General features: G+C 37.5%; 1 protein-coding gene across 2 annotated transcripts in view; it reads left to right on the top strand.

Annotated features, from left to right (window-relative positions):
• The window catches only part of LOC126253463 (beta-1,3-glucan-binding protein-like), a 324,996-nt gene extending 298,798 nt beyond the window's left edge, over positions 1-26,198 (top strand). For both annotated transcript variants that reach the window (XM_049954818.1, XM_049954819.1), the window contains exon 9: positions 25,952-26,198. In XM_049954818.1, the coding sequence (XP_049810775.1) occupies positions 25,952-26,053 (102 nt within the window). In that variant the 3' untranslated portion in view covers positions 26,054-26,198. The remainder of the gene's footprint in view (positions 1-25,951) is intronic.
• The last annotated feature ends 444 nt before the right edge of the window (positions 26,199-26,642 follow it).

Below are 26,642 nucleotides of genomic sequence, written 5' to 3'. Positions count from 1 at the left end.
AATAACTGTTTAGTATGATTTTCATACTAGGAATGGTGTGGATCCTCCTACAGCACAGAGCATTAGACAATGCCATGAACACTTGTGAGAAACAGGTTATTTGTGTAAAGGCAAATCACTGGGCCATTCCCGAGTATCTGACACGGGTGTTGAACGCATCCGCCATAGTTTCTCAAGGAATCCACAGGAATCCATTTGCCATGCAGCTCAACAGCTCAACATGCCCCCAATGTCCATCTGGTGTGTGTTGCATTGACATACAAAATTTAACTACTGCAAGCTCTTCACGAAGGTTTGGTGTACTGTAATTGCGTTTTTGGCAACATTCCATTTAAATGGAAAGGTGGACCATCATAAAGTGAGAATATGTGATATGGTACAACCACATGAAGTTGTACATCATGAGGGGGACTCTCCAAAATTTAATGTGTTTTGCGCAGTTTCATGGAAAACGGTGTATGATCCATTTTTCTTTGCCAAGAACACTGTTACAGGAAGCACATATCTCGATATCCTTGAGAACTTTCCTTTCCCAAAGTTGGAGACTAATTTGAATGACTTTATTTACCAGCAGGAGGGGGCACTGCCACACTGGCATCTGGAAGTGTGGGAATTTGTAAATCAAAGGATTACTGAACGATGGACGGTCGCACTGGACCAAATGATCCAGCCTTACTTTACTAGCCTCCAAGGTCACTGGACCTGACTGTATGTGATTATTTTTTGTGGGCTCTTGTGGGATTCTGTTTATGTGCCTCCATTACCAACAACAATGAATGAACTGAGACATCGCATAATAGCAGCTGTGGAAACTGTAACACAAGACATGCTCGCTGCATTGTGGGAACAATCTGAATACTGCATTGACATATGCAGTGCATCTCAATAGGGGTATGTTAAAGACCTATGGAAAGGTATGAAAAAAAACTAACACTTTTTGAGTTTCCCATTCATCAAAATATAAAATTCATTGTATATGTTTATTAGTTTCAGAAATATAGACATGCCAAACCGAATTATTCTTTTTGATACACCCTGTATATAGGACACCTTCAGGGGACCTTCACCTCTTTTCAAAACTCCTTAACTTGCTTTTAATGACCTGTTTAAATGTAAAGTAGATGTCATAGTATTTGGAGATTTCAGTATATAGTTCAATATATAATACAATATTAATATCAGTTTTCTAATACGCCGCACTGTGAAGACAGGCCTTTAAAATTAGATATACACCTACAACCTCATCCCAGTGGTCAGCTTTCCTACCAGATTAACTCCAAATTCAACCACCCTAATTGAAAAAATTTTTGCAGCCCAAGGGAAAGTGAGCAGTGTCATTATGGGTAAAATACTGAATGGTTTCTCTGTTGTTGATAGTCAGAGAATTAATTTTAATAATATGAATAGTTTCCAGAATAAAACTGAACCCTAACAGAAGGTAATCAGACCCAGAAGTGAAGAAATGATTGAGACCTTTAAATCATGCCTCAGAGATCTAAACTGGAGGCACATCTATTGTAAAACAGATGTCAGTTCTAAATATAACATGTTGAGCACTGAAATTATGGCAATATTTGAAGATTTGAAGATTCCTTTCCAAAAATAGTTTACAGGAACTGACTCAAAGGAATCATTTGAAAATTTCAATTCCTATATCATTCACTAGGGACTGTAAGAATCTCAAATATAGATATAAGCTCTCCTGAGAAGTCTACTAACAAAGTTTCAACAATTGGTTTCAAATGATGACTCTAGGAATATACTACAATCCCCTACATATCATTCACACAGTGATCTTGAGGATAAGATTAGGTTATTTACTGCACACACAGTGGCTTTCAAACAATAATTCTTCCTGTACTCCAGAAGTGAAAGGAACAGAAAAAGACCATAGTAACTGGTACAGTTGGCTTTACCCTCTTCCATGCACCTCACAGTGATTTGCAGAATATAGATGTAGATGTATATGTGGATCACAAAATATGTCTCAACAAAACATACCACTATGACAATAGAAGGATGGCAGGAAACTGACTAAAATTCTCCCTCCAAGGCAGAAAGCAGAAGGAAGTTTTGAATGAAAGCAGCAAAACAGGAGAGGAGGTAAAGTCTGACTGGGGCACAGTACTCCTCGTAGTCCCCAAGAGATCTGTCCTTGGTCTGTTGCTACTTCTCAAATGTATAAATGAGCTACCTGTGTCATACAAAACATGCAAGTTCAGTACATTTTCTGATGATACAAGAATTGTGATAAAAAATGAACAGTTCACTAGTCTAGAGGCTGATGTCAATAAATTACTAACTCTTAACCTGGTTCAAAATAAATTCACTGTCTGTAAGCCGGAGCAAAATTAATTATATCCAGTTCAGTTTGGAACCCGAATTCCCACAGGAGATACCTACTGTACAAGACAGTCAGCAATTACAAAGGGTACACTGCATCAAAATCTTAGCTCCCTGCATAAATATCAGTTTAGCTGGGAACATCCTTTACTCCAGGCTACAAAAACATTGTTCTTGAGTATTTTTGCCACAAGGACTATCTCATGTATTGACATACCAGTATCACAAAGTTCACTTACTTTGGGTTCTTCCCTCTTTCTGCAGAAAAATGTGTCCAAATTATAACAATATTATGAGAAGGAAAGTTGTTACTCACCATGTAGTGGAGATACTGAGTCACAGATAGGCACAACAAAAAGCCTCTCACAACTTTCCTTCTCATAATATTGTTACATTACATCTTGGATTTTCTGTTGCCTGATTTTTGTTCAAATTATATGGTTCCTGCCTTGATCTCTTTAAGAAACTTGGGACACTTACTACAATTTCTCAATATATTTAATCCATTATGAGCTTCATTATTAACAAACCTGTGCACCTTAAAAGCAATTAAATGTACCGTGATCACAATAAAAGAAATAAGGCTGATCTCCACTGTGATCTCAAAAATCTAACTCAGGCACAGAAAGATGTACAGCATTCCACTATTAAAACATTTAATTCATTGTCAAATAACACTGAAGGTTTATACATGAGGGTTATCTGGAAACTGAGGTTATGAGGCATGTAGCTTTAGCATGGAATGTTCATGGGGGATGTTGGCACCATTGTCATGCACTGGGAAGGCAGCAGAAGAAACAGGCATTCCCAACGATCAGTAGCTCATCGATTAGTGTTGTGGTGACTGCTAGAAATGAGTATTCTCATTCTGGCTCCTGCCAAGTATGAGGTTTACGCTCTAATTTGCTACCTAAATGCTAAGGCATAAATGCTGCTGTGATTCATTGTGAAATTGTTTCAGCTTATTGAGAGGATGTAATGTCAAGGCAGCATGTGATGAAATTGGTATGGAATTTGCATTTTGGAACGATGGAAATTCATGAGGAAGACAGAAGCGGAAGGCCATATGTTGTAATAGGTGATGTGGTGCAGAAAATTGAAGAACATCTTCTCTCTGATTGCCATTCGACAATTGATGACCTGCATACAGTTTGTCCAAGCATTTCACAAACTGCTGGTCATGAAATCATAACTGATCAACTACATTATTGCAAGTTGTGTGTATGATGGATGCCAAGGATGCTTACCGAAGCACACAGAAGTAACAGAGTGAATGCCACTTGCAATTTTCTTGACCACTTTGATACTGAAGGTGAAGCTTTTCTCAACTCTATAATGACAGGAGATAAAACTTAGGCTTATCATCATACTCCAAATAGCAAACAACAATCAAAGCAGTGGCACCATACTCATTCTTCTTCACCCAAAAAATTCAAAACTCAGCTAACAGCAAGGAAAATCATGGTGTCAGTGTCTTGGGACAGAAAAGGAGCTCTGCTCATTGATTTTTTGGAAAGAGGTGAAACAATAATTGATGCAAAATATTGTGAGACATAGAGAAACTTTGCAGAGCCATTCAAAACAAATGTCATGGGATACTAACAACAGGAGTCTGTCTCCTCCATGACAATGCACATCTCCACACCACTCAAGTGACACGAGAGTTGTTGACTTCATTTGGTTGGGATGTTTTGTCACCGGCACACCACTCATGTGACACGAGAGTTGTTGACTTCATTTGGTTGGGATGTTTTGTCACCCCACTCACAGCCCCAATCTTGCAGCTTATGACTATCATCTGTTTACTAAATTGAAGGAAAACCTCCAGGTAAAACACTTTTTGGAGACATCTATGACACAGGAATCAAAAAACTCATCCCATGGATGAAAAAATGTGTCATCAGGATTTCCCTCCAGCGAGTTGGGTAGGAACTTGGTGAATGATATGCCTCCATTGGTTTCTGTCTTGGTATAGCTTTTCCCTGTCCACTACATCCCATGTTACTCCTCTCCTCTTAAGATCTTCCTTAACCTGGTCTGTCCATCTCTTTCTAGGCTGCCCAATTGGTCTTCTTCCTGGTAACTCAATCTCCAAATACTGGCATGGAGTTCGAGTCAGGTGCATTCACTTCAAATGATCGATCCACTTCAATCTCATAGGACTCATTCTCTCCTCTGTAGTCAATGTCACCTGCAGGTCTCTCCTTACATAATCATTCCTGACTCTGAAACTTCCTGGCAGATTAAAACTGTGTGCCCGACCGAGACTCAAACTCGGGACCTTTGCCTTTCGCGGGCAAGTGCTCTACCAACTGAGCTACCGAAGCACGACTCACGCCTGGTACTCACAGCTTTACTTCTGCCAGTACCTCGTCTCCTACCTACCTTTCGGTAGCTCAGTTGGTAGAGCACTTGCCCGCGAAAGGCAAAGGTCCTGAGTTCGAGTCTCGGTCGGGCACACAGTTTTAATCTGCCAGGAAGTTTCATATCAGCGCACACTCCGCTGCAGAGTGAAAATCTCATTCTGATTCCTGACTCTGTCTCTCCTAGTTTTTTGTAGAGCTGACCTAAGGAACTTCATTTCACATGCTTGTGTTTGACTCTCTTATTTATGACACAGGCCTCTAGACTACACATCATGATTGGCAGGAGATAAGTTTTATACATGGTCTGTTTGGCTCTTAAAGGGACTTCCTTGTCCCAAATCAGATTTTGCACTTGGTGGAAGAAGATAGCTCCTTTTTTTATTCTGTTTAAGACTTCTAGTCTGGAACTTCCATCGAGTGATATGATGCTACCCATATAATTGAAGCTTTTCACGCATTCAACCTTCTCCCCCTCCAGTATGATGTTACAAGATGTGGGTGTCCTGCTCATCTTCATTGCCACTGTCTTGTTCCTACTCACAATTAACTTGAATTTTTAAAATTTTGTGTTCCCGTAATCTAGTCTCCTCTGAACCTCCATTTCCTTCTCTCCCCAAATGGTGATGTCATCAACAAAAACAAAAGCATTGAGATCTTCATTTTCTTCTTCCTTGATTTCATTCGTGATTGTATCCATAAGTGTAATGTAAAGTAAAGGGGAGAGCGAACTGCCTTGCTGAACACCTCTCTTTGTCTTAAACCATTTTGATCTTCCACCTCCTACTTGTATACTGCTCTCACAACTATCATACAGCATCTGGACTTTTTTAATTAATGAATCAGGAACTTTATGTTTCCTCAAGCATTCCCGTATTTTATCCCTTGGTACACTGTCATATGCTTTTTCCCAATCCACAAATACTACTATCAAGTCCTTTCCTTTTTCCCAATACTTCTCCATTAATTGATGGAGGGAGAAAATGAGATTTATTCTTCCCCTATTACTTCTGAACACATATTGTTGTTCCTCTAATTGGTGTTCTAGAATTTTCCACAGTCTTTTTTCTATGATCTTTTCCAGTCTCTTAAGGCAGTGTGATAATAGTGTGATTCCTCTGTAGTTGGTGCATTTCTTTCTACTACCTTTCTTGAACAATGGTATTATAATTCCTTTTTTCCATTCATCCAGCAGTTTGTTTTCTTTCTATATCACCTCTGGCACCCAGTGTAACCATTGTACTCCACAGACTCCTGCACCTTTAATCATATCCGCTGTCAGCTCATCTACTGTAGCTGCCTTCCCACTTTTCATCTGTTTCAGGGAATTCTCAGTTTCTATCCAAAATATTGAATCCTCCTCCTCCTCTAATTCAATGACTTTGGTGTCACTTTCTTGTGCACCTTCCCCATTCAATAACATTTCAAAATAATTATTCATCTCTTCTCTGATACCTTCCATGTCTCTGATAATACCCCCATCGTCTGTTTCAATCGCTTTTATGTCTTCTCTTTCAGATCTTTTACTTTTCAATAACTCGTATAGCAGTTTTTGGTTCCTTTTGCTATCCTACTCGTCTCTGGGTGAATATTTCCCAACTCTTCTCCTTTTCTTCTTTTACAATTCTCTTTGCTTGGAGTTTCTTTTGTTGGTATTCTGTCTCCTGCGTTGTCACCTTGTGTTCCTCTTTTGGCACCAGCCCCTGGTTCTGATTTCTTTTTTTCAAACTCCATGTTTTTCTTTGCCATATTACGTTTTTTAATTGTGTCTTTTACTGTATTGTTCCACCAACTGATTTCTTTGTCTTTCACTCTACCCATTGTTTTGCCACATATCTGCACAGCACTCTTAACTATTGATGTTTTAAATAGGTTTCACTCTTCCTCTACACTACCCCTTTTAGTTTATGGCAATTTTTGTGATACTAAATTATGGAAACTTTTCTTATTTTCTTCTTCTTTCAATTTCCACTCCTTAATTTTTGCCATTCTTTGTACAGCATTCAAACTTTTCATCTTATAATATATCTCAGCTACTAGTAACCTGTGATCACTATCCAAGTTCTCACTTGGCATGACTTTAGTGTCCCTTACTTTTCCTCCAATTAATTTGTCTGTTAATATATAGTCTATAACTGTTTTAGATTTGCCATCCCAGCCATATCTAGTAATCTTATGGCTATCTTGTTTCTAGAAAAATCTATTCTTCACTAAGAGATTGTGGGGCAGCGGGTAATGTTTGTTAATTTGTTTGTTCATTGTTTTCCTCATGCGAGCCTGGCAACTAATTTTGTGGTCAGTCAGAAAGCAAAGGGAAACATACTGACCTTAGTTTCCAGTCTGCACAGCCACATTCTGGTCCAAGAAAAAAAATTTCTGTTCTCTCATTTCTTTACGGGATCAGGACTATGATTTTAAATAAAAGTATGAAGTGCCAATCAAAATTATATTGCATAAAGTTTCTAACATACAACACTTGGAAATTCACTATTGGCAATTGAAAGCAAGTCTTTCTATTCTAACAGCACATTTAGCAGTTCAGAGGTGACATCTATGGTACATTCCTACCAGATTGTCTTTCGCCCTGACTAAAAATACTCAACTGAAAATTTGCAATAAATGTTCAAAATTAATTCTCGCCATAAAATTGGAAATAAAGTCACCACTTGCCATGCAGAATTGTAATTCTCATGGATGGCACACTAACAGTTACTCTGGCAAATTCTAAATGATCCAGGATGGTATACAGTCCTCACAAATTCACTATCTGTTTTTACCACAAAATACGTGCTTTGACACACTTTGGCTCTGGCGTCATCCGAGGCAGAGCAAGATCTGATATTTGACAGACATGAATCTTACAGTAGCTGAATGCGAAGTGAACCTTACTACTGCATCTCGGGCTGCATTTATATAGGTGCCGGAGCAGACGGCCGAGGCAACATCTGTTGTCTACAGCTTTGTGCATACTGCAGCAGCTTCCGAACGACCACTTTCTCGGGCACATAAACTTAAGTATAGTTACAAATTACTTCAGAAATCTCATAATTTTTATTTGTATTCAGTTGTTTGCAATCCCCGAAAAAGTTTCAAGAAATGGCTCTGAGCACTATGGGGCTTAACAGCTGAGGCCATCAGTCCCCTAGAACTTAGAACCACTTAAACCTAACTAACCTAAGTACATCACACACATCCATGCCCGAGGCAGGATTCGAACCTGCGACCGTAGTGGTCGCGCGGTTCCAGATTGAAGCGCCTAGAACCACTCTGCCACTCCGGGCGGTGAAAAAGTTTCAGCTTGCTAGAATGAAAACTTTGCTTTCAAGAATTTTTATAGTGGAACTATTGGTAGATCATTACCTCTGAATCATATCTTTACTAGAATTTACGTCAGCAGTTATTAATACTACAACTCTCAAATTTAATATAGCCCTATCAGTTGGTATCTTTTATCAGCCACTTTAACCAAAATTCTCTATCATTAAAATCACAGGTACTTAATCAACAACAATTGGATACATTTTAGTTACAAAATTGGTTTTTTATTTAATTACTCAAAAACTATAAGAGGTAGCTTAACATGGTCTTTCAGTTATTATTTTTGGGGTGGACTGAAGCATAAAACAAATTTTCATGTTTCTAAGTCCATTATTTAGCATCTCTGATTTTTCCTAAAAATGTAGATTCCAGTGTTAACTTTTGTTCTATGGTTTTGGAAACCTGCACCACTTATTTATGAGCTCTAACTGCACCTTCTGACCAAATTCTGGCTTTTTAGCTTCATTATTTAGTGCCACTTATTTTTCTCTTAAAACGGCATTTTTACGTAAACTGTTGAGTCTAGAACATTAGGACTTGATATTTGAAACATTATAAAACTAAACTAGATTTTAACAAAGTTTTGAACATAATTTTGATTTTTAATTTCATATTTAATTGTGGTGCAATACTTGTGTGCTACACGCAGACGCGTTAAGGTGATGTGGCGCTACTAGCAGTGAACTGGGGTAAGTCCCGGCACACTCACTCACCTCTGTATCTCACACATGATATAGCACTTGCTTTGCTTCAAGATGAGGAGCCAGATGAAGTGTGTCCTACAACAAACTATCATTAGCCTATCTCTTATCCTATCCTAAACCTCTCATTTATCCTTACCATTATCAACTCTTACCAGGGATATGGCAAAGTCCTTAATGGTAGCTACCATGGAGAAGAACATCTTTGGTATGGCACAGCTGGTGAAGGAGGCGCCCTTTCCCTCCTAAGGGCAAATGAGGGGTGGAACCACTGCCTTGTGGTGAAGAGGGATCTTCAAAGGCTGAGGGAGTAAACCCTGAAAGAAAATCCTGAGATTCGTTAGGCTTAGCAGGCCAGAAGATGACAAAAACTTGTTATTGCTTTCAATAAAAGGACAAGCCTTGGATTAACTGTACTATGTTTTATGTAATGTACATTTGTAGAACTCATTACACATACTAGCATCTTACCTCTTATAATGGATTATGGATTTTTGTTCGTGCTAACTCCATGTAATCATCATTGCAACAAAGTTGCAGATATCTGTCAAAACAACGATACATTAAAATGCAATTTATTGCTCTTACTAGAGACAGCTGATATACTAATTGGTGTAATAATTTCAGACATGGCCTACAATGCTGGAATCACTGTAATTGTACTAATTTAAATGTTCTATTATTTTAGCTATTGCTATCTAATGATGTGCAAGTATGTTATACTGTATACCTTATTGATCACAGTATCATAATTATATCAGATAAAACTTGACTCATTACATTTATGTATTTATCCATCCATGGTCAATATCTATTGTATGTCGACCTGCTTAGCTGGGTGGTAATGTGCTCACCTCCTATGCTAGGGGGCTCGGGTTCAATTCCTGGCTGTGGTGGAGATTTTATCCACTCGGGGACTGGGTGTTGTGTTGTCCTCATCATCATTTCATTGTCATCACCGGCGTGCAAGTTGCCCGATGTGGCATCGAATGAAATAAGACTTGCACCTGGTGGCCAAACTTCCCCGAATAGGAGCCTCCTAGCCAATGATGCCATATGCTTATTTCCATTTTTGTCTGTTGTATGGATGTAGTCAAAGGTAGCCTATTCTTACTTCAAACATAGCCAGATATGTAATACATATAGCTTAAACACATATACAGAGTATTACTTCTATTATTTTCCATCTTTCATACAGTTGTCCTTGATCATAAAATTAATTGTCTAATGTGTACATGTGCACAAATAATTTGCAAGTAATTTTAAGCGATTCATTGTTGGAGAAAATACATTCACTATCAGTATCTAGGCTGTGCAGAAGCATTTCAACTGTCAAAATTAAGATACTCTGGTTGGTTCAATGTCAAAAGATGGCTTCGATTTGGAAAAGAACCAACTAAATTTGAAATAGAAACAGAAGTTAAGCTGTTGCAAGAGTTGTTTGTGACCATAAATGCAGACCACAAAGTTATCATTGATAAATCTGTACCAAATTAGAGAGCAAACTTCAGGGTTTTGTCTAAATTTTCTTTCCCACTTTTTTTTATCTTCATAGTTTTTTCTCCTTCTTTTAAATCTGTGTTGGCAATACTTAACATATTAATTCTTGTTTTGTTGCATTTTTACAGTTTTCTCAAATAAATGTACCTTTGATACAGTTATTTAGGGTTTTAACTGTGGTTTTCATACCAAAAAATAAATGACAGTGGGATCTGGTCTCACAAAAATTAATGCGCTGAGCTCTCCTGCAACTTTTTTAATGATTACATCTTCTGGCTATTTTTTACCAACAAGATTATGCCAAAACTAATTGTCGAATGGGCATACAAAAAGTTTATTCCTGAAGCACATGAGCTGCTTTGCACCAAAGTCATTGTTCATGGTGTGTAGCATGATCTTGCAATTTGCTTTCAAAATATTGTAAAATGCTCACTCAGTCCAGTTTCAATGTTAATCAAGATCCATTTGTTTATATACATTTTATAAATGTGTCTTTCACTTTTAGATTGATACTGTTGGGCTTTCTGTCCATATAGAAACTCACACTTTTATCAGATTAGACATTGTAAAAAGAGGGTGGTTGTTTGTACTGAGGTTAAAATTGGATGTGATAGTGAAGTTTTCTGATCACACATAACAGGTCTAGGTGAAACCAAATTAATTGTTGAATGTTATTGCCACCCATCTGACTCTCCTGTTGCAGTTCTAGGGTCATTTAAAGAAAGTAGTGTCAGTTGTGCATAAATACCTAGATCATACAATATTAGTTGGTGGTGATGTTAACCTACCAAGTATAAACTGGGACAGTATGGATTCATTGGAGGGGTCACAGACAGACAGGCTTGTGAAGTACTTCTGAACATGCTTTCAGTAATCTATTTTGAGCAGCTAGTTTGGCAACCCACATGCAATGGAACTATCTTGGACATTGTAACTACAAACAGGCTGGACATTATCGATGGTGTCACTATCGGGATGGGGATTAGTGAGCGTGTTGTCATCATAGTGACCATGGTTACAAAAGTTCATAAATCAGTCAAGAGAGCTAGAAGAGTATTTCTGCTAGAAAGAGCAAATAAGCAGTTGTTAGCAACTCACTTAGGCAATGAACTGCAATCATTTAGTTCGAGAATGATGGACACAAATGAGTTATGGGTGAAGTCTGAACAGATTGTAAATTGTGCTGCGGAGAAGTATGTGCCTAGTAAGTGGAATAAGGATGGAGAAGACCCACTGTGGTTTAATAATGAAATTCAGAAAATGTTGAGGAAGCAAAGGCTGTTGTACTCTTGATTCGAAAGAAGGCACAAAAATGATGACAGGCAATGATTAGTAGAGATTCCTATGTCTGTGAAAATATCTATGCACAAAGCATACAACAGCTACCACCATCATACCTCGGCTAAAGATCTGGAGGAGAACCCAACAAAATTCTGGTCCTATATAAAATCACTAAGCAGGTGTAAGACTTCCATGCAGCCACTTTTTGACCAGTAGAATATAGCAAAAAGAAGGCCAAAGTTTTAAATTACACGTTTAAGAAATCGTTCATGCAGGAGACTCATACAAACATACTGTCGTTCAACCATTCCATAGAATCTTTGTGGATGGTATAGTAATAAGCATCCCTGGCATGGAGAAACAACTGAAAGAGTTGAAAACAAATAAGTCATCAGGTTTGGATAAAATCTCAATTTGATTTTACAAAGAGTACTCTATGTCATTGATTTCTTACTTACTTCTGCATGTATCGCGCATCTCTCAACCAGTGCAAAGTGCCAAGTGACTGGAAAAAAAGTGCTATTGACTCCTGTATATAATAACAACAAAAGTACAGACCAATATCCTTAACACCAGTTCACGGCAGAGTCCTTGAACATATTCTGAACTCGAATATAATAAATTTCCTAGAGACCAAAAAGCTCATGTCTGTGAATCAGTATGGCTTTAGAAAGCATCATGGGAAACCCATGATATACTGCAAACTATGGATGAAGGGTACCAGGCAGATTCCATATTTCTAGATTTCCGAAAAGCATTCAACATGGTACCCCACTGCAGGCTGTTAATGAAGGTGCATGCACATGGAATAGCCTCCCAGGTATGAGACTGGCTTGAAGACTTCTTAAGTAATAGGACCCAGTATGTTGTCCTTGATGGTGAGTGTTCATCGGAAACAGCGGTAACATCAGGAGTGCCCCAGTGAAGTGTGATAGGACTGTTGCTGTTTTCTATGCATATAAATGATCTGCAGACAGGGTGGGCAGCAATCTGCAGTTGTTCACTGATGATGCTGTGGTGTACAGGAAGATGTCAAAAATAAGTGACTGTAGGTTGATACAAGATGACCTAGTCAAAATTTCTAGTTGATGTCATGAATGGCGGCTGGCTTTTAATGTAGAAAAATATAAGTTAATGTGGATGAGTAGGAAAAACAAACCCATAATGTTCACATGCAGCATTTGTAGTGCCCTGCTTGGCACAGTCATGTTGTTTAAATATCACTGCAAAGTGATATGAAATAGAGCAAGCATGTAAGGATTGTGTCAGCGAAGGCATTAGGTCAGCTTCACTGTGTTGGGAGTATTTTAGAAAAGTGTAATTCATCTGTAAAGGAGACTGCATAGGGATGCTAGTGTGACCTGTTCTTGAGGACTGCATAAGTGTTTGGGGTGTACACCAGGTCGGATTGAAAGAAGATGTCAAAGCAATTCAGATGCAAGCTGCTAGATATGTTACCGGTAGGTTCAATTAGTATGCAGGTGGTACAGATATGCTTCAGAAGCTTATTGGGAATCCCTGGAGGGAAGAAGAACCCTACTGAGAAAGTTTAGAGAACTGTTATTTGAAGCTGACTGCAGAACGATCCTACTGTCACCAACATATATTTTGCATAGGGGCAGCAAAGATAAGGTATGAGAAAAAGGTACCCTCCGCCGTGCACTGTGCGATGGCTTTCAGAGCATGTTTGTAGATGTAGATGTCATTGTAACATTGGCAATTAAAAAATGTTTAGCATTAATTTGAAGTTTCCTGTGACACTAACCACATGCTTGATGGTTTCTTCAGCTTTGTCCCTTAGTAATCCTGGTGACTCATTATTGATCCAAATGTGCTTTAATTGGTAAACAGTAGTGTTTTCCCCTGCATTACGCTCTGAGAAAAGTTTACATATTTTAGATTGTTGCTGTTTCTCTCACAAGTCAAATGTAGGGAATGTAAGTGTTTGATTTTGCTGATGAGGTGGTAGGGAAGTGCAGATTTCCTTAAATATTTTGTCAATCAGCTGCTTTCAGTTTGTGTTTCAGCATAAATTTATATTTTTGGAAGACTTCTTCAAATCCAACAAGAGACATGAGATATTGTGATTCATACATGTTCTTAAGTTTACTTCTTCCTTTGTTTAACTGTTTGGCAAAATCAAACCTTTTTGTATTACACAAAGCAATTCTGTATGTGAGTATTTTACTTGTACTTTTTACTGTTATGTTTAATGTCAAAACCTGGAGGAATAGTCTGAAAGACCAAGGTTATCTAGAACATCACAACTTTCCTTCTCCATGTCAGTTGGTATATGATCAATATTAGAGGCTAAATGAAATATATTTGACTGTCAAAAGGGCAGTCTTATGTAGAGCATCTTATAAAACTCAAAAAATTCTGCTCGTGTGTAATTTAGTGTCCAGACACCCATATATGACACAGAAACTGTGCAGCAAAATCAGAAAAGCTGAACTCTGCTTTAAAATGTTTCTTTACAAAGAAAAGCCATGAGTACTGTCTTAGTTCAATTCTCACATGACTGCAGATAGTATCATTAACATTGAGAAGCTAATGATATCACTAAAATTGAATGAAGGCCCCGAGCCCAATGGGGTCTCTACCAGATTCTGTACAGAATTTGTGACTGAGTTAGTCCTGAATATACAACTATGCTTAATAGATGAAAGAAAATGCAGATCACACATTTCTACAAGTGGGATAGCAGACACAATACAAAACTATTATCCAATGCAATTTACATCCATATGTTGTAGAATCTTAGAACATATTCCAATCCCAAACTTAATGCAGTATCTAGAACAGAATGTCCTCCTCAGTGCCAGTAAACACAGACTGAAAATATCAGTCTCGTGAAAGCAAATTCACTCTATGTTTCACATGACATTCTGAAAGTCATGGATCAAGGCAGTCAGGCAGATGGAGTATTTCCTGCCTACTGAAAGGCATTTGACTCAGTACTAATGAACACTTATTAATGGAAGTGTGATCATATGGGCTATCAAATCAAGTTTGAGACTGGATTAAGGAGACAGATGTGAGTTTATTGGTGGGATACACAGGAAATACATCAGTTAAAAAAGTTGCAACGCTCTTGTGTGATCCAGTGTACAATAGTGTTTACGTGTGTGGGATTCATATGAAATAGGACTAACAGGAGACACTGAACATATACAAAGACGAGTTACACACATTGTCACATTTTTGTCTCCCAAAGGGGAAAGCATCACAGAGATGGAGAAAAACGTAAACTAGCGGATGCTTGAAGATAGACACCAATCTCATGAACACCTGGTTACAAAGTTTCAAGCACCAGTGTTAACTGAAAAATCTTAGGATGTACTGCAAACCCTTACATACTGGTCTCATAAAAACTCTGAAGATAAGGTTAGACTAATTACATAATGCAGACAGGCATTTATGCATTCGTTTTTCCTGTGCTCCATATGTGCATTAAACAGGAAATACCATAACATGTGTTACAATGAGGATTACCCTCTTCCATTCAGTTCACAGTGGTTTGGAATTCTTCATGTATCCATGTATGTGTAGATGTACAATTTAGCTGTGTTTTTAGATATCTTAGTGTCCTAGTGAATCATTGTGATACACAATAAGTGTGTAAGATATTGTTGAACATCATTCACAAGTGTGTAAAATAATCAAGACTGTTTACATCAGAGAAAAATTCAGTAAACTAAATGAGATCTTTGTGTATCCTTGTCCTCATTATGGATGGTTCCCTCCCATCATGTGGGCTGAATGACCTGCCTTTTCTTTTAACCCTTAAGGTCCCAGGTGTGGTTTCACAGACTGCTAGCATTTACAGTTACTCTGTTGCTAATGCATAATGGTGGGGCAGGAGATTACAGCATTGTCTGGTTGTTATTTCCCAAAGCTGTCCACCCGTTTAGCTGGGTGGTTACGTGCTCTCCTCCCATGCAGTGGGCCCAGGTTCGATTCCCGGCCGGGCTGGAGACTTTCTCCACTCATGGACCATGTGTTATGACTCGGCAGATGAACTTCCCCAGATGGGGCCTCCCATCCAACAGTGCCACACGCCCATTTTATTTTTTTATTTTTTTTTCCTGATGTTGCCATGGTGTCCTTTGTCAGCAGCCACTTGAATGTGATGTTGACCTATACTATTGCTGCTTCTTTCATTCTAGTGGTCTCTGAGACCATACCTGTAACTTTGTGTTACGGATTCAGTAGCCAGGTCTTTGTCTACTGTTCATGTTTAATGGACAATGTCTTTGAGGATACTGTTTTAAAATGGTTTGAGGTCAGTTTAAGAAGTCATGTTGGATCAGATAGTGGCAATGAAATGGAAAGTGAACATAATACAGCACAGGCAAAGTGTGAAAGTGAAAATAAAACTATTTTGCCAACTGTGAATTCCTTGATGAAAGATGTGATCAAAGTGATAAAGACAGAAGTCTGAGCATTGAATCTTTAGCTAGAGGTTCTGCTAGAAATACATCAAAACAAATATTGCTCCTCATCAAAGCCTCTTCAAATGATGGCCAGTGGCATTATTTTTCCATATGTTGGACATAAGTGGGGTGAATGTGTTTGTCCTTCACAGCTCCTACAGAGACAATACTCAGGTGAACTGCTTTAATTTTTAAAAAACCTTGTAAATTCATTGGTGGCACCACAAAGAAAAAGTGAGCCAACAAGACTCTCATACACTGTGAACTTCATGCATCCTTCACTGTGCTTTGGGTGTAGCAGACCCAACAATAGAATTTGTTATAGAACAATTGGAAAAACACTATACTGCTCCACCTGTGACTCAAAAAAGAAGAGAAAGACACCCTATGTTTGCCATTGTTGCAAGAAGCCAATCTGACTTGAAATCTCTACAAAAAGTTCCAGCGAGTGTAAAAAAACCTCTGAGATGGAAAACTAAACATCTAAAGATACTAGTGTAATTTTAATTTTGTTGAATTTTTTGTCGTGGTTTTTTATGTTTTTATCATTACATGTGTGCAGGTAATAATCAATAATAATATAACAAAAGTAAAATTTTGAGTGAAGGATATTTGAGTTTTCATAGCATTAGCATTATCATGTAATGTTATGTTCATTTTGTGTAGTTTTCTATTTAAATGCACTTTTTTCATAAAAATAAACTTTAAAATTTATTTGAATATATATTTTTTGTGTGGTATTAATTTACATATTTACATAAAATATGAACTGTTCCACTAAAGTTGCTGAATGCAATTTTAGTGGATATTTAAATATAGCAGTCACTCGGACCACACCTGGGACAGTGTATGTTAAAAAAATGACCTTATAAGCTAAGGGTAAACATTCACCACTCTATCTTCCTTTCCTCCATGATGAAGGAACTATAAGTTCTGAAAACTATATAGTGTGTCCTTTGTACTTTTATTATGATTCTGTTGGCAGTACTGTTCACTTCACATCTGGAAGATAATAATTTATTCAAGAATGTTTTGCAGAAAGTTAGTGTTTAAGTAAGAATTTCCCTCTTAAGGTTAGAAATTATGTCCAAGTCTTAAATTCATTTTTTAATAAAAATATCCATATAATCATTGGGAGAATGGTAATGTTGGGAACAAATATGTTTTTTTTTTCCTTTTCTGACACCTTTTAGTAGTAGTGTTTAGACTTATTGTCAGTTAGTCAAACGACAATATATGGATTGTGCACATTGTCTGATGAGGCAAAGTGTGGCATGTACAATAAAAATGATGTAATTGTCTCTGAGACAACAATAGTGACTGCAACTCAAGTAGGTGGCGTGTATATATTACAATGAGCCATCAGATACCTCCAAGTATCGTTTTGGAACACCTTATTCCAGGTTTAGTGCTGCAGCTCAACATGGTATGGACTTAAGAAGTCATTGGAAGTCTCCTGCAGAAATAGGGAGCCGTGCTGCCTCTATAACTGTCCATAATTGCAAAAGTGTTGCTGCTGCAGTATGTTGTGCATGAACTGATCACCTGATTGTCTCCTGTAAATGTTCAATGGGACTTATGGCAGGCAATCTGGGTGGCCAAAGCACTTGCTCAAATTGTCCAGAATGTTCTTCAAACGAATCACAAGCAGTTGTAGCCCAGTGGCATGATACCATTGTTTGGGAACATGATGCTAATGAATAGCTGCAAATGTTCTCCAAATGGCCAAACATAACCATTTCCAGTCAATGATCAGTTCAGATGCACCAGAGAATGCAGTCCATTCCATGTAAACACATCCCACACCATTATGGATCCACCACCAGCTTGCACAGTGCCTTGCTGATAACTTGGGTCCATGGCTTCTTGGTGTGTGTGTCACACTCAAACTCTACTATCAGCTCTTACCAACTGAAATGGGGACTCATCTGACCAGGCCACAATTTTTCAGTCATTAAGGGTTGAATCAAGCTGGTCATGAGCTCAGAAGAGATGCTGCAGGCATTGTTGTGCTGTTAGCAAAGGCATTCGAATTGGTTGTCTGCTACCATAGCCCATTAGCATCAAATTTCTGTGTACTGTCCCAATGTATATGTTTGTCATATGCCTCACATTGATTTCTGCAGTTATTTCACACTGTGTTGCTTTTCTGTTAGCACTGAAAATTCTATGCAAATGCCATTGCTCTCAGTCGTTAAGTGAAGGCTGTTGGCCAGTGTGTTGTCCATGGTGAGAGGTAATGACCGAAATTTGCTATTTCTGACTCTCTCTTGATACTGTGGATCTCACAATGTTTCATTTCCTAATGATTTCTAATACTGACTGTCCCACACATATAGCTCCAACTACCATTCTGTGTTCAAAGTCTGTTAATTCCCTTCAAGTGGCCATAATCACAGTGGAAATCTTTTCGCATGAATCACCTGAGTACAAGTGACAATTCAGCCACTTCACTGCCCTTTTATACCTTGTATAAGTGATATTACTGCCATCTGTATATGTGCATATCACTGTCCCATGACTTTTGTCATCTCTTTGTAAATGAAGTCTGTCATGATCCAGGTACTGTAGAAATCATTTATGAATCATAGTATCAAAGATTGGGCCATATGAGTCATGTAAGCATGCATTTATTAAAGACAAAAAATGGCTAATAGACTGATTAGATGAATATCAATTTGGATGTTTGTATCTCTTGCATAAAAGGAAAACAGCCTCAACAAACTTTTCCTCATACATGAAGTTGAAGAGCAAAAGATCTACTTGATATAGCACATACAGATATTTGTGGACCAATGAGGATGCCTTCGTGAGAGGATCATGTTATCTTCTCACTTTTATGGATGATCTGTCAAGGAAGTCATACAGTCACATGCTAATATCACCAAAAGAAGTCTGTACTACTTTCATTTATTTCAGATGACGAGTAAAAAATGCAACTATTCACAAAATAAAAATACTTTCATCTACATCTACATCTAGATCTACATGGATACTCTGCAAATCACACTTAAGTTCCTGGCAGAGGGTTCATCGAACCACCTTCACAATAATTCTCTTGTACCCTGACAAATCCTATATCACAAATGTGATCATTGGGATGATAATAAATAAATAAAAATAAATAAATAAATTCCACTCTTGAACAGAGCACAGAAAAAGAAACACTTATGTCTTTCTGTGTGAGCTCTGATTTCCCTTATTTTATTATGATGATTGTTTCTCCCTGTGTAGGTTGGCATCAACAAAATATTTTCCCATTTGGAGGAGAAAGTTGGTGACTGAAATTTCATGAGAAGATTCCCCTGACAGGAAAAATGCGTTTATTCTAATTGTGTCCACCCCAAATCCTATATCATGTCTGTGACACTCTCTCCATTTGTGATAATACAAAATGAGCTGCTCTTCTTTGAACTTTCTTGATGTACTCCATTAATCCTATCTGGTAAGGATCCCAGGCTCCATAACAGTACTCCAAAAGAGGATGGACAAGTGTAGTGTAGGCAGTCTCTTTAGTTGATCTGCTACATTTTCTACATGCTCTACCAATAAAATGCAGTCTTTGGTTTGCCTTCCCCACAACTTTTTCTAGTTGTTCTTTCCAGTTTAAATTGTTTGTAATTGTAATTCCTAGAAATTTAGTTGAATTTATGGCCTTTAGATTAGACTGATTTATCATGTAATTGAAGTTTTTTGGATTCCTTGTAGCACTCATGTGGATGGCTACACACATTTGATTTTATTTAGGGTCAATTTACAATTTTCACACCATTCAGATATCTTTTCTAAATCATTTTGCCATTTGTTTTGATCTTATGATGACTTTACTAGACAATATATGACAGAATCATCTGCAAATAACCTAAGACGGACACTCAGATTGTCTCCTAAATCATTTATTTAGATAAGGAACAGCAGAGGGCCTATAATACTAACTTGGGGAATGCCAGAAAGCACTTCTGTTTCACTCTATGACCTTCTGTCAGTTACTATTAACTGTGATTTCTCTGACATGAAATCACAAATCCAGTCACACAACTGAGATGGTATTGCATAAGCAAGCGATTACACTACAAGCCGCTTGTGTGGTACAGTGTCAAAAGCTTTTTGAAACTCTAGAAATATGGAATCAATTTGAAATCTCTTGTCTATAGCACTCTACACTTCTCTTCGAGGTGATTCATAATGTTTGAACAGATAGTGGAAAGGAGTCTGTCAGTCATTGTATGAAGTCATTATGAAAGGTGAATGGAACCTGACTTGAGACAACGATTCCATACACACCAGAAAAAATTAACTTGTGGAGTGTGTGAATCAGATAATAACTGAAATTGCAATTTTGATATTGACAAATACAGGACTAAGTAAAAATTTTGGCATGAAACCGTTAATATAGCAATTTATCTAAAGAATATATTTCCAACAGAATCGGTTCAAAATATTACTCTTGAAGAATTATGGAGTTATTTTTAAATAAATCTGACACATTTAAAAAGAAAGGTCCAAGGAACTTAAGTTTCTTGCATATTGTGATGATTCTAATGCATACTATCTAACTGATCCAAATTCACAAAAGACAACTGTGAAGGTCCATGATGTGCAAGTCATCAAAAATTCAAAATGCAACTATGGGAACATCATGAAGGATAATGCGACTGATGATAATGGTATGGACAGTGCTCAGCCAGCAGCATTACTTAACACTGTTGAAAAAGCAGGAGAACCAACACGACCTATTGTTGCTGATGGAAGTGCAGTTTATCTGGAACTAGTGGAAAATGTCACTGAGCAGACAGTGAATGGCAACACAGATAAGCACATTGAACCTGTGCAGTTAGAAATTACAAAAACATCATGTCAAAGGAAAAAGAACCCCAAATATTTTAATAATGGTTTTGCTTGTGTCCTTGAGCCAAATTTACGTAAAGGTGCACTGAGTCATCATGACTGTGACAAAAGGAAGCAAACCTTAAATGGTGAATGTAAGTCTTTACTTGAAATTGAAACTTGGTCTTTGACCAATCTACTGTCAGGCAGAAAGGCAATCATCCAAAATGGGTATTCAAATTCAGAAAAATGTCTCTTGGTGAAACTGATGGTTATAAGGTTGTTTTGTTGCAAAAAGTTATTCCCATATACTAGGAGTGGACTTTGATCTCAAAGGCTTTTGATTGTGTAAATCATGAAATTCTGCTACACAAGCTTAAGTATTATGGCATGAGTGGGACAGTGCACAAATGGTTTAATTCGTACCTAACTGGAAGAGTGCAGAAAGTTGAAATAAGTAGTTCTCATAATATGCAAAGATCAGCACATTCCTCAAACTGGGGAACTATCAAGAATGGGGTTCCACAAGGGTCAGTCTTGGGTCCTTTGTTGTTCTTAATATACATTAATGACTTGCCATTCTATATTCATGAAGAGGCAAAGTTAGTTCTCTTTGCTGATGATACAAGTATAGTAATCACACCTGAAAAACAAGAATTAACTGATGAAATTGTCAATACTATCTTTCAGAAAATTACTAAGTGGTTCCTTGTAAACGGACTCTCACTGAATTTTGATAAGAGACAGTACATACAGTTCCGTACAGTGAATGGTATGATGCCATTAATAAATATAGACCTTAATCAGAAGCATATAGCTAAGGTAGAATATTCCAAATTTTTAGGTGTGTCCATTGATGAGAGATTAAATTGGAAGAAACACATTGATGATCTGCTGAAACGTTTGAGTTCAGCTACTTATGCAATAAGGGTCATTGCAAATTTTGGTGATAAACATCTTAGTAAATTAGCTTACTACGCCTATTTTCACTCATTGCTTTCATATGGCATCATATTTTGGGGTAATTCATCACTGAGGAATAAAGTATTTATTGCACAAAAGCGTGTAATCAGAATAATAGCTGGAGTCCACCCAAGATCATCCTGCAGACATTTATTTAAGGATCTACCAGGCAACAGGACACATGCTGAACCGAAGAGACTGAAATGCTAATCATTTCTGCAGAACGTACTAATGTGCATGTTCTGTGAATATGAATGTCCTATCTCTTGTCGTTCGAGGTATTCTGTTTCTTCTGTTTCGAGAACATACCTTCACTGAAGAGTCAAGCAGGATATTGCTCCCTCCTACGTATATCTCGCGAAGAGACCATGAGGATAAAATCAGAGAGATTAGAGCCCATAAAGAAGCATACCGACAATCCGTCTTTCCACGAACAATACAAGACTGGAATAGAAGGGAGAACCGATAGAGGTACTAAGGGTACCCTCCGGCACACACAGTCAGGTGGCTTGCGGAGTATAGATGTAGATTCACAGTAGCTTCTCAGTATATATACTCTCTTATGAAATTTGTTATTAACAACCAAACCCAATTCAAAAGCAATAGCAGTGTGCATAACTACAATACTAGGAGAAAGGATGATCTTCACTATTCAAGATTAAATCTAACTTTGGCACAGAAAGGGGTGAATTATACTGGCACTTAAGTCTTTGGTCACTTACCAAATAGTATCAAAAGTCTGACAAATAACCAACAAGTATTTAAGAAGAAATTAAAGGAATTCCTAAATGAAAACTCCTTCTACTCCATAGAGGAATTTTTAGATATAAATTAAGAAAGAAAAAAATAAATAAATAAAAATAAAATAAAAAAAGTTGTTATATTAACTTACATATGTTGTTAAATTAACTTAATTATGTCATGTATTGGAAAATTTGACTCGTTCCACATCATTACAAAATATTGTATTCATGATCCATGGAACTAGTATTAATCTAATCTAATCTAATCTGATGAAATGATTTTAACTGGTCTTCATCATTCTTCATTTTGTAGCCTTTTAGCTTTAGCAGCTGAAGTTCATCTTGACACCATATGTGGATGTTCGAACCACATCCCTGTGTGGTGATCATGATGATGCAGACTACATTTGTAAAACCAAAGGCTAAATGAAGAAGGGGAAGGAGACAAAGGTTTTCAAACTAAAGAAGACAATCTATCATCTAATACAGGCAGCATGCATTTGATAATAGACATTAGATGTAGCATTATGTGAAATTAATCTAAAGAAGTCAGAAAGTGATCCATCCATCTACTACACAACTGAGAAACAAAATATGCTCATTTTGGCCATTCACATAGATTACTTGACCATCTTCTAGAATCAAAATAACAGGTGGAAGGAGGAAGTGAAGAAAGAATTAGTGAATCAGTTTAGGATGAGCATCGACATTGCATGTGTCTACCATGCACTTCTCGGTAATATGCAGAGTACAGGTGTAGAATGTAAGGAAAAGATAGATTGCTACTTACCATGAAAATGACACATTAAGTTGCAGACAGGCACAATTAAAAGACACTTACACATTAGCTTTTTACTTCATCAGAAAAAGAAAGAGAAATGCACACACATTCATTCGCAGAAGCAAACATACCTCACATACACACATGGCCATCACGTCTAGCAGCTCTGGACTGAGCTGCCACACATTACTGTGACCGAAAGCTAAACTCTAAGTGTCTTTTAATTGTACCTGTCTGCAACTTAATGTGTCATCATTATGGAGTGTAGCCATCTATCTTTTCCTTACATTGTTGATATTCCAACCTGGAGTTTCCATAGTTTGTTTCAGTTTAGGACTAAACGATTAGTGTTGATCAAAGCAAATATGCTGGGAACATAATCAAGAAATTTGGTATGGATAATTGCAATCTGGTTGCACATTTACTCGAACCTGGTTTGAAGCTATAAAACAAGGTGAAAAAATTTACAGATGAGAAAATTGGTGTTACATGGTATTCCTTATCAGCAAGTGATTGGGTTACTACTATATGTGACTCAATACACAAGACCAGACATAGAATACACTGTTATAGATTGTAAGTAGATTCAATGCTGATTATCAAAAAATCCATTGGATAGTAGTCAAATAAATAACGAGAAACATCAAAGACATAATCATTGTAGGGAAAACTCTCTGAAAAAGTGGAAAAGCTAAAACTGAAGGCTTCTGTGTGCTGATTATCTGTCAGATCTTGATCAGTGGTTAATCAATGATAAATTATATTTTTAAGTTGATTGGGACCACTATTACATGGATTTCAAAATGATGACAAGTGGTTGCTCTATCAACTACAGAAGCCAAATACATGGCCCTGCCAATAGCAATACAAGTAGCAAGGTACCTTCAGGCATTGTTCTGCGGATTTTGTATCAAACACAGCTAAAAACCATTAAGTGTGTTCTGTGATAAGAAGTGTTCTTGTACTGAGTCAGAGTGGTGTGCATTACACTTAAACAAAACACATTGACATGGGGTGCCACTATATTTATGAGCTAATTAATGTGGAAAAGCTCAGTGTCAAATTGATCAATACTGACAAGTGACAAGCTGATTTTTTGACAGAGACTCCACCAAATATTAAGCATCAGTGTTGCTTCCAAGTGACTTGACTTTCAGAGTTCACAAATTACCCATCTAGAAAACTTGTTGGTGTGTTGACAACAACTGTGTTTTCTTCTTTTGTGACACCTTTTAGTGTTATGTTGTTTTCATCTCTGATCTCTCTCACAACTATCAGAGAATAAGTAATTTTGATCATCTGAGTTGCTGGCAACATGGCATATGCAAATTTCATTTATTACTAAGTCAGCTACATAATCTTTTAAAGGACTGATTGGAGTAAATATCCAATAGGTACATAGGTAGTTAGTATTTGGAACAAATATGGCTTTCTTTTATCTATAGGTAATATTAATAATCAAACAATGGAAAATCCAGGATGGGATATAACAACATTATGAAAAGGAAAGTTGCTATTCACAGTATAGTGGAGATGTAGAGTCGCAGATAGGCTCAAGAAAAAGACTGTCACAAATAAAGCTTTCGACCATTAAGGCCTTCGTCAACAATAGATGACACACACACACACACACACACACACACACACACATACACACACACACACACACAACTCTTTGCCACAGTTTCTCTGTGCCATTCATGGGGACAGACAGCTTGTTGGGTATGACAACATGACAACCAACAAGCTGTCTGTCCACGTGAATGGTTACTGACAAACCGAACTGTGGCCAAGAAACAAGTGGATTACCCTATTGCTGAACACGCTGCCAAACATGACATTCATTTCAATGACTGCTTCACAGCCTGTGCCCTATCGATCCTTCCCACCAATACCATCTTTTCTGAATTGTGAATTGTGCAGGTGGGAATTTTCCCTGCAACATGTTCTATGTTCCTGTAACCTTTGTTAGTCACTGTCCTCACCCATCCAGCCCCTTCCCTGTTCACATTCCAGCACTACACAACCTTCATTCCACTGTCACATCCAGTCGTTTTACTTCTCTCCTTTTTCCACTACTCCGCCCCCCCCCCCCCCCCCCGCCCCCCACCTCTCCCTTGCCTTCCATCTGACCTGCAGCACTTCACTGTCTGCCACCCCCACCACACTATCCATCCCCCTCTCCCTGCCCCAGCCTCCTCCTTACCCCCAACCACTCGCCACTCTCATCATCTGCTGGTCCTGATGTTCGCAGTGTGGTTTCACTTGCCTGAGACTGCACGTGTGTGTGAGTTGCATTTGGCGTGTGTGTGTAGGCCTTAATGGCCAAAAGCTTTATTTGTGACAGTCTGTTTGTTGTGCCTATCTGCAACTCAGCGTCTCCACTATATGATGAGTAGCAACTTTCCTTTTCATAATATTGCAATATTAAAAATGCATTTTATGATTGGATCAACATAACTCAAACTAAAATTGATAAAATAAAATAAGATAAATATGCCAGATGACTATGGAAGAAGCTGCATACTGTTTATGACAAATGTTTTTTTCTGAATTGCTAATTCTTATGATTTGTGATTATTTCAAGCTGGCAATTTGTCTTGTAGAGCAGTGTACACAATAATGAATTTATAGGAAAATTTTTGTTATTCTGGTTACAACTTAAGAATGATGGAAAATTCTGTTTCTTTTGCAGTCCATTCTACGTTTCTACAAGGACTTAGATAACTGGTATCCAACATGGGATTCTCAGAAGTCTGCACTGGAAGTGGATTATGTGAAAGTATGGGCTGTGTAGTTTATTTCTCTGCCTTGGAAGTCTAAGTTATTTTTATTTATTAGGGGTTTATCATATTTCAAATTTAGTAAGTTTGTTTTCCAGCCAGTAATTTTCTTTTGGATATGCAATGAAATTAAGAAAATAAAAACTTTTTTATAAATAGAACATTAGATTTCGGCTATTTTTGTATCTACATATAATAGTCAGTACTTGTATGTTAGCATTAAATTCTCTCATTGGAAGTCATAAATTTAGCTCAGGATTTCTGGAGATCCCCAGACTTCTGTTTTATGTCCATAAAAATGTGATAAATGTTTTTGTATTCCAGATAAAGAACTCCACATTAGGCTATTCCCAGACAACACAGACCACATATAAATTATATTTAGATCTTGTCTTGTCATCTATAATGTCACATTTCATTTTAAAACATTATTTGTCATAAGTATCATCATCATGAATGTATTAATATTTGAGTGTCAAAAATGCCTTGGAACATTACACTTTCAGTATTGCTGTTGCAGATATTAAATACACCAAAAGAAGAAAAAATACCTTATCTTAAGCATAGCCAATATAACATCAGCAAGCATGCTCACCCATTGTG

Source organism: Schistocerca nitens, chromosome 4 (assembly GCF_023898315.1).
Source record: "Schistocerca nitens isolate TAMUIC-IGC-003100 chromosome 4, iqSchNite1.1, whole genome shotgun sequence".
Classification (NCBI taxonomy): domain Eukaryota; kingdom Metazoa; phylum Arthropoda; class Insecta; order Orthoptera; family Acrididae; genus Schistocerca; species Schistocerca nitens.
This window is presented reverse-complemented; position numbering and strand designations above follow the sequence as displayed.